We start from the raw sequence: 9,251 nt of genomic DNA on the forward strand, positions 1-9,251 counted from the left end.
GCCATGCGTGCAGCCACGGTCAAATAAATAGGGGCCAGATGGGCACATGACCTTGAATAGTCTAGAATCTTCAGGATTCTAAAATGCCAGCCTGTGGGACCCTGTGGGATCCTCCAGTGGCATTCTGATGTCTTGGGGCTGCAGCATGGTATCTGCTTCCCGTGGCTGGACGGTGCGGGGCCACCTGTCAGCCCAGCTTGGCCCTGAACAGGCAAATGAGGTGATGTCAAAGCCTTGGCTCAGGCCCAGCCCCTGGAACCTCCCCTTCCTTCCCTCGTGTCTCCCTCACTCGGATTCCCACACACTCCGAAGGGCCCAGAGGGAAGGTGAGAGGGAGTGAAGGTGGGAGCACGTGGCCACCCAAGCGTAGCTCCTCCAGCCTGGAGAACTGGTGCTCCCAGGGGCTGAGCTGGACCCGAAGGGAGCCTCCTTCCCCCTTACCTGAAGCCCTGATCTGCAGTGATCCCAGAGCGTCACTCCTCCGGTGTGAGCGTGTGCAGACGGCTGGCTGATTCACTGGCGCCCCTCTGCGGGTGGTGCACAGACCAGGCCTGGCCAGGCAGCAATGGCTGATGAGAAGACCTTCCGCATCGGCTTCATCATGCTGGGGCTCTTCCTGCTGGCCCTCGGCACATTCCTCATGAGCCACGACCGGCCCCAGGTCTACGGCACCTTCTACGCCATGGGCGGTGTCATGGTGATCGGGGGTGTCATCTGGAGCATGTGCCAGTGCTACCCCAAGGTAGGTGGTAGTGGGGAGAGGTGGCCTGGGGGCCAGGGCCCAGGAGGGCCTGGGGCTGTGTCCAGGCATCAATCCCCCATCCTTCAATCATCTTGTTATCCTTTCCCCTTTCCCCCTTCTTTTCTTATCTCCGTTCTCCTGAGCGTCCGTCCATCCATCCATCCATCTATCCCTTATCATAGAGATAGATCAGGACCCCCCTGGATCTGGAGCCCTGAACTAGGCACCATGGGGGAGACGCAGGAAAACCCACCACACAGTCCAGGTGCTTGAAACCAGAGTTTATGAGGGCTGGCTGCCTGCCGGCACGCCTGCATCCCTGGTGCAGTTCAGTCCTCATCCTGAACTTTTTGGTACCTTTGACGTTCTATTTTACACTAGAGAAGCCCGAGGCTCAGAAAGTGAGGTCCCACAGCTCCTAAGTGTCAGGCTTGGGATCAGAGCTCAGACGTGTGTCACCTAAAGCAAAGCCCTCCACCTCGGGAGGGCGATCCCTGCGTCCCAGGGCTGCTGAGTGTTCTGGGTGGGTCAGCTGTAACCTTCATGGCCTGGGTTAGGCAGCTCTATCTTTTGAAGTTTTAACGAACTCCTAGCCTAATAAGTGACTGAGTGATGGGAAGAGCACTGGTTTGGGAATCTTGAGTTCTAGTTCTAGCTCTGCTCCAAACTCTCTGTGTGACCTTTATCTTTCTGAACCGCAGTTTCTTTCATCTGCAAAATGAGGCCCCGAGCTCCTATTCTCCCAGCCTCACAGAGTTATTATGGAGAACAGAAAAGAGATGGGCAGTTTTGTAAACTGTAGAGTGTTATATTTAGGTGACGCGCTGCCACGCTTACTGTTAGTGATCCTCTCAACAACCCTGTGAAATGGGCATACCAGGAGTTGTAACCCTTCAGCCCCAAGAGAGGTTGAGTGACTTCTCCAAGGTCACAGCAGCTGGTCAGATAGACCCAGGGAGACAAGGAAAGAAGCATGGATTCTAACTAGGGCTCTGCCTCTAACTACCTGGGAGACTTTGGTCAAGCCCCTTCCCTCTCTGAGCCTCAGTTTCCACATTTGTAGAATATGTGAGTCAGGAACAGGGGGTGGGAAAGCGTGTGCATCTTAAGGGCCTTGCTGGTCCCGCCATCCAGGGTTCCAGGCCCCAGGCAGCCCCACACACTCAGACACCTCCTCGCCTCTTGCCCGGATGGCCGTGCTGGGGTGTGGGAGGAGGGGGGAGGATCCTGGGGGCCTGGGCTCGGCTCTCCCAGTCCTGTCTCCTCTGTGGGAAGCCCCGGGCTGTTAGCGCGTTCCTTCAGCACCGAGGCGGTCCCGGCTGGTTTGTGGTCGTTTACTGAGCAGTTTACAGTCAACTCGCCTCTCTCTGTTCGGTGTCCTGAGCAGAGGTCACCGGGAGAAGAGGGCCCTGGGGGACAGCAAGGTGATGGCCGGGGTGGGGTGGGAGGAGTGTCCTTCCTGCCTCACTCCGTTCACAGAGCTGGCTGTGGGCGGTAGGCAGGGTGACCGGGTGGCAGTGGGGATGAGGGAGTGGCGGGAGGGGGGAAGGAGGGAATATTGCTGGGTATTAATGAGTAACTGTTGATAGATTCACGTGTTCGTGTGCCGTGGAGGCCGCATGGCGGGTCAGAAAAGGCACAGGTTTCAGTGCCCACCAGGCCCTGACTCAAATGCCCCTCCCTGTGCCCCACTTCTGGGGCCTTAGCAGAGGCTCGCCCGGGCCTGTGGAGGAGCCAGTGGGGGCTTATAGGTGGGGGACCTGGCATCACGCCTGGCCTGGAGCCAATGCGAAGGCAGCGTTCTCAGGACAGGTGTTTGTGGCTTTGGGAGGGTCTCTGGATGTGTGTGCCGGTGTGTGAGCACAGACGTGGGTGTGTGTTTCAGGGACGCAGGCTGTTAGGGCTGGAACACTAAAGGAGGGGAGGGAAGTGCGTCGTAAACCAGGGAGGTGTGCTAGACGAGGGTCCCGGTCTCCCACATTGTCTCATTGGAACCTGGGCGATCAGAGCCCTCAGCAAATGCTGGCGCCCATCCTCCCTGCCGGATCCTCCCCTGCCTCAGTGCCTGACGAACGGGAATTTTCTGGATTGAAAAAAATATAAACATAAGGGAATGGAATTAGCCGATTATGATATGGGGGAAGGGGTAGCCAGTACCCATGTGAATTAAGCCGTCCCTGTCTTTGGGGCCCTGGGAGTCTCATGGAGGAGACAGTTTTCTGCCTGATGGGGAGGGAGTGGGCTTGACAGGGAAGATGAGCTGGGGTTTGTAGGTTAAGTAGAAGTTCACCAGGCAGAAAAGATGGGGAAAGAAATTCCAGGCAGAAGGAACCGCACGAGCAAAGACATCAGGTGAAAGGACAAGGCAAGTGAGTCAGCCTGGCTGCCGGAGGGCGTGGGGAGCGAAGTAAGGTGGAGAGGGAGTGGGGCTCAGGTCCACGGGACCTGGATGCCATGCTGAGGAGTTTGGACCTGACCCTTTAGTGGATGGGATGAGGGACGGCTGTGAGCAGCTTTGCAGCTCGAGGAAGCTATCAGGCTGACATCTGGGAGGAGGAATGTTCAAGCGCAACCAGGCCAGTGGGGGAGGCTCCTTCTCGGTCCAAGGGAGGATGATCATTTCCTAGACTAAGGCAGAACTTGAACCCAAGGCTGTAGGAGCTAAGAAGACATTTCCAGTTCACCAAACATATAGTACCTGTCGTGGCTGGGCGTGGCCCTGGTCCTCCCATCCAGCTTATTTTATTGAATTTCTGAAGTAGACTTGGTCAGATTTGGTGGTCAGCTGGGCCTCAGGCTTGAGAGGGAAGGAGGAATCGGGGCAAATCTAGCAGGTGGGACTGTCAGGGATGCTGTGCCCATTAGCTGAGATGGGGCAGGGGAACTGGGAGAAGGGGAAGGATCGTTTGGGAAAGCAGGGCCTCTCCCTGTCTGGCTTCTGATTCTGCCTACAAGTCGCCCACTCCCCACTCCTGCCTGCTCTGCTGGAGCCCAGGACAGGCCCCTGATTGGTGGTTGATGGATTGGTCCTCTCCACGGGCCTCCCTCCATCCCTCTGTTCCCTCCCTTTGGGGACTGCTCAGAACTCTGCCTGAGCACAAATCTGGCTCTGTATTCTGCTGAGAACTCCTCCAGGGCTCCTGTTGCTTCTGGATTAAAGGCTGAATTTCTTAGCCTGATGCTCTGGGGTCTTTATGATCTGATCTCCCCTCCCCAGCTTCAACTCTGCCTGTCACCCTTTCTTAAAAGAACTTGTGTGTAAGACTGTCAGGACTTTCCTCCTCCTCCAGGCTTTCCACAGTGGCAATGATAATGATGCTGTAGAGTGATAATGATGATGGTGATGGTGATGAAGGCGCTGGTGCTGATGTTGCTGGTGATGACGTAATTATGATGTTGATGGAGATGATGGTGGTGGTGGTGATTATGATGATGGGGAGAAGGAGGAAGACTGGAGGAAGGGGCAGCTTCTAGGAAATACAGACTCAGCTGGCAAGTGCAGGACATACTAAGTGGGTGTGGAAGATACCCAGGCCCCTCGCTCATTTCCAGACATCTGGGGGAAGCTTACCCCTCACAGGAGTTCTAAGAACACATCCATCTATCATTCCCTTCTCCCCAGCAGGATTGGGTGCTTTCCTGGTGCAGACAGTGTCTTTCTCTCACCGTACTCTACGGGAAAGGGAGAAAAGGGGCTGCCGTTTATGAACCTGGCATAACACAATGGGGTCTCATCAAATATTTGTTGAACAAATTTTTAGCTGGGGAGAACAAGACTTAGAGAAGTCAGGTAACTTCATCTTCAGTAGCATCAAACTATGATTTACTGAGCAGCTACTGTGTGCCAGGCTCTGTGCTGGAGGACTCCTTATATGTTATCTCATGGAATCCAGGAGACAGGCATTACTAGTCCTACATTTTTTAATTGTAAAATATAACATAACATAAAATTTACCATCTTAACCATTTTTAAGTGAACAGTTCAGCAGTGTAGGCACAACCTCAGCCATCCACTTCTCTGTCCTCCCCACCGCAGCCTCTGTCTGTGCCAAGAAACACATGACTGCTTCCCACTCACTCACCAGATGCGGACGAAGGGCCTACTCCGGGTCGGGCAAGTGCTGGGCACTGGACGAGGACCCCTGGAAATGACAAGATATGACCTCCCCCAGGGCAGGGGTGTTCGTCTCATTCACTCATGGCTGCCCCCTAGTGCCTAGAAGAGTGCCTGGCACACAGCTGATGCTCCCTGAGTGCTGGGTGAATGAAGAGCCAGTGAGAGCAGGAGCCCAGACATCCGGCCGGCCACAGGCGCTGGGCCCTGAGCAGGCACCCTCCTGTCAAACGGGGTGGCCTCCCTTGTCAGGCCTGTCTCCTAGGGTATGTGGAGATGTTAGGCCCGTGCTCTGGGGGAGCAGTGACCACGGATATGTGTGGGCAGCTGCAGAGAAGCCTTCTCCCCTTTGCCTTGCAGATCACCTTCGTACCTGCTGACTCTGACTTCCAAGGCATCCTGTCACCGAAGGCGCTGGGCCTGCTGGAAAATGGGCTCACTGCTGAGATGAAGAGGTGGGTGCCGGGCCCTCTGGGGCAGGGGTGGGGCAGTGGAGGGAGAGGAGGGGCAGTGAGCCCCTCAGGCCAGTCTTCTCCCCTGCCCCAGGCTCTGGCTTTGCCTTCCCACTTACTGAGAACATACTATCAGAAATCATGGATTGTTTTGACCTCTCAATTCTATGAAGTGAGCTTTATTATGACCATTTCACAGATGAGGAAACTGAGGCTCAGGGATTTTTGTCCTGTCTTACAGTGAAGTAGTGGCAGACCAGAAATCAAAAATAGGTGTGACCCTAAATCCCACACAGCGATGACTACTACTCCTCTAGCAAACAAGAGGCATCATGATGGCCAAGGCACAGCCCTGGGGCCCTGCTACTTTTTGGCTGGGTGACTTTGGGAAAGCAACCTGCCTCTCTTTGCCCCATCTGTGAAATAGGGATACTAATAGTACCTTCCTCCTAGGCTTCAGGGAGGGCTAAGTGAGATAATACAGCCGTCCCTCAGTATCTGTAGGGGATGAGTTCCAGACACCCTCTCCCACCACGTACACCAAAATCCGCAGATGCTCAAGTCCCTTATATAAAATGGCTTAGTATTTGCTTGCAATCTGTGTACATCCTCCCCTGTGCTTTAAATCATCTCTAGGTTACTAATAATATTTAATACAAAGTAAATGTTGTGTCAATGTTTGTAAATACAGTGTAAGTGCTATGTAAGTAGTTGCCAGTGTGTGGCAAATTCAAGTTTTGCTATTTGGAACTTACTGGAACTTAAAAAAAATATATTTTAGATCCACGGTTGGTCGAATGTGCGGATGCGGAACCTGTGATATGGATGGTGGACTTTAATAAGCCAGGTGCTAAGAACAGAGCCTGGGGCATAGCGGGCCCTCTAGAAGCCTTTGCCATCATCACTAGGAAGTGCTTCCAAAGCACCAGAGAGCAAGTCAGGCGTTTTGTGCCCATTTCTTCTTTCAGGCCTCACAGAAACCCTGTGAAGTAGGGGGGTGGCAGGCCCATTATACAGATGTGGAAACTGAGGCTCAAGAAGTGCAATCCCAAGCCCCAAACCTCACGGGGAGTCAACACCAGACCAGATCTGGGTGGGTGGGTGTGGGGGCCAGCCTCAGGACTGTCACACAGGGAGAGCTGCTAGAACAGAGCTGGGGCTCAGGCCACCCTGAGCCTGCGCTCCTCCCTGCTGCTCCCAGCCCTGGACTGTAGAGAGCAGTGGAGAAAGGGGTGCTTGGAGCCCCAGTACCACCCCCTAGGTCTGCACCACCTGGGCAAGCCAGCTAAGGTGTCTGTGCCTCAGCTTCCTCCAGTATCTCCCAGAGTTACAGGGAGGGTTAGATGAGCTAACTGATAGAGCCCGGCCTGCAAGGAACACTCAGTAGCTGGTTCTTACCGTTGCTCTGTCCTCATCTGAAAAGCGGGAACGACCATTCTGCTTCAAGGTGTCATTCAGAATAAATGGGATGATAAATGTAAAGGCTTCAGGCCACCGTCTGGAACCCAGCAAACGCTCAGTCAACGCGAGCTGGTCTTCATTTGACAGCCGCAGCCTTGGAGTTAGCTTTGGAGACGTGGGTGAAAGGCATACTGGACTGAGGGTCTGAGCTCTGCCGCTCAACTTAACTTGTTGGGCCCCAGCCTCCTCATCAATGAACTGGGTACAGTAACCACCCGCAGACGCTTCTCTGAGATCGGGGGAGGCTGGTGCGCGGAGCAGGTGGGCCAGGGGACGGCACTGATGTCTGTTGATCGAATCTTTGCCCACCTGCCTGTTCTCTCTCCCGCTGTCTGCTGTGCCCCCGCCCAGCCCCCGGACCCCCTACGTCAGGCTGTGGGAGGAAGCCGCCTACGACCAGAGCCTGCCGGACTTCAGCCACATGCAGATGAAGGTCATGGGCTACAGTGAAGACCCCCACCCCGTCCTGGCTCCTAAGCCGGGACGGCCACAGCCAGGAGCCAGCGATGGAGGAGAAGGTGGCCCTCGCGACCCTCAGGCTTTGTTGGAAGCCGCCGTGGTCATCCACAGGGGCTCGGACCAGGACGAGGGAGAAAGAGACCCAAGTCAGGGCAGGCCCGGGTGAGTGCACGGAGCGCAGGGGTGCTGGGGTGAAGGAGGAGGGGTGTGGCCACTAAGAGGTGGCTGGGGACGTTGGGGAGTAGAGAGGCTGGGGACACCCTGAGAAGCAGCAGGGGTAGCAGACACATGGGTCTTGGCTTAGATGGGCCTGAGTTCAAATCCCAGCTCCTCTGCTGTGTAACCTACGGATGTCCCTCACCTTCCTGAGCCTCAGTTTCCCCACATGGGAATAATCGGTCCTACCTCAGAGTTGTCCGAATACTCGTCATGAGGGGCCAGGGCAGGGAGCCAGAGGACCTGAGTTCAAATCCAGGCTCTGCCACTGATGTGCTCTGTGACCTCAGTCAGGTCACTCCCCGCCCCGCCCTGTGCCCAGCTGTTCATGAACTGGGTTCCTCATTCATCCACGTAGTCACTCACCCACCAGCATTACTGGGTACCTACTCCCTGCCAGCCCTTGACAGCCCCTACCCTGCAGGAGCTCCTCGTCCAATGGGGGAGGCACACAAGGGAACAGAAGGTGACACCCAGTGTGATAGGGATTGTGGGCCCAGAGGAGACCTCCAAGTGATTGGAGAGGCAGAGGAGTGACCTGGTTTGGATAACATAATAAAGGCCCATTTCTTGAGCACCTACTATGTGCCAGGCCTTGTGCAAAGTGCTTTGCGTTCATTATCTGTTGTAAACCTCAGGGATAAACATAGGAGTGAATGCTGTTATTTCCCCATTTTACAGAGGAGGGAACTGAGGCCCAGACAGGTGAACTCACCTACCCTGGGCCTTGCAGCTAGTGGGTAGGATTTGGACCCAGGCAGTCTGACTCAGAGCTACCCTCGCCCTTTCCGCCTTTGCCCCTGCAGCCCCCCGACCTGTCCCCAGGGCTCTGCACCCTTGGCTTCCTTCCAAGATGACCTGGACGTGGGCTCCAGTGAGGGCAGCAGCCCCAACCTGGCACCATCTGAGGGGGCGGAGCCCCGGCCTGCAACCCCGGAGCCCCAGGCTTGCAGGTGCCGGCTGGACCGCTTCCATGACTTTGCCCTCATTGATGCCCCAGCGTTGGAGGATGTGCCTCCAGAGAAGCAGCTACAGGTGGCAGCCCTGCCCAGCTCCTGCCAGAGACCCCCGAGGACAAAGCGGGAGGAAGAGGAGGCTTCGGACGCAGGTACAGAGGAGCCGGAACAGGAAGAGGAAGACTTGTACTACGGGCTTCCCGACAGCCCTGGGGACCCCCTTCCGGACAAGGAACTGGACTTTGAGCCCGACGCCCAGGGCTGACATGGAAATGCTCCCTGGGTTTTAGCCTGGCTCTGGGGCTAACCCCGATGTGATCACACAGGACTTCAATTTCACTACCTGCAAAATGGGGTTAGATGGAGGTTCACAGGAGACAGTGGACCCGAGAGCATTTTGAGAACTGCACAGAAATGCACAGGGAGGAGATGATTACATTACTGGGCCATTGCTGTTCGGATTATTAATACCTTTTGTAAAGATTTGAAGGTCAAATATGATTAGTTGAGAAGATCTGTAGCAGCCAGGGCCCTCAAGAGCCCTTTCTGCCTCCCCCCAGAGCTGGCCTCTGAACAGGAACCCTCCTGGGTGCTACCCCCGTGTCCCCGATCCTCTGTGAAGGCCTCTCAGGGCTCTTATTCCTGACGTGTCTTTTAGTCCAGCCGGGGGATGGCGTGATTTGTTTTCACTCAGAGCTAACGTCCCCGGCCCACATCCCTCCTGTGTCTCGTGTAGCTCTGGGATCCAACACCCTCCATGAGTGACCTCTGCTGACCTCCCAGCTTTCGCCCTGGTCAGCCCCACCCCACGCTCACCCTGCTGCCCCATGCCCTTGCCAAGCTGTCTCCTC

General features: G+C 55.6%; 1 protein-coding gene across 1 annotated transcript; it reads left to right on the forward strand.

Moving 5' to 3' along the window:
• Nucleotides 1-565: 565 nt before the first annotated feature.
• On the forward strand, nt 566-8,758 carry BSND (barttin CLCNK type accessory subunit beta; the record flags this gene model as incomplete). Its single annotated transcript, XM_079937673.1, has 4 exons — nt 566-742; nt 5,217-5,311; nt 7,121-7,390; nt 8,251-8,758. The coding sequence occupies 4 exons, from the start codon at nt 566-568 to the stop codon at nt 8,663-8,665; spliced, it is 957 nt and encodes a 318-aa protein (XP_079793799.1). The 3' UTR covers nt 8,666-8,758.
• Nucleotides 8,759-9,251: the final 493 nt, after the last annotated feature.

Source organism: Stenella coeruleoalba (genome assembly GCF_951394435.1).
Source record: "Stenella coeruleoalba genome assembly, chromosome: 1".
NCBI lineage: Eukaryota > Metazoa > Chordata > Mammalia > Artiodactyla > Delphinidae > Stenella > Stenella coeruleoalba.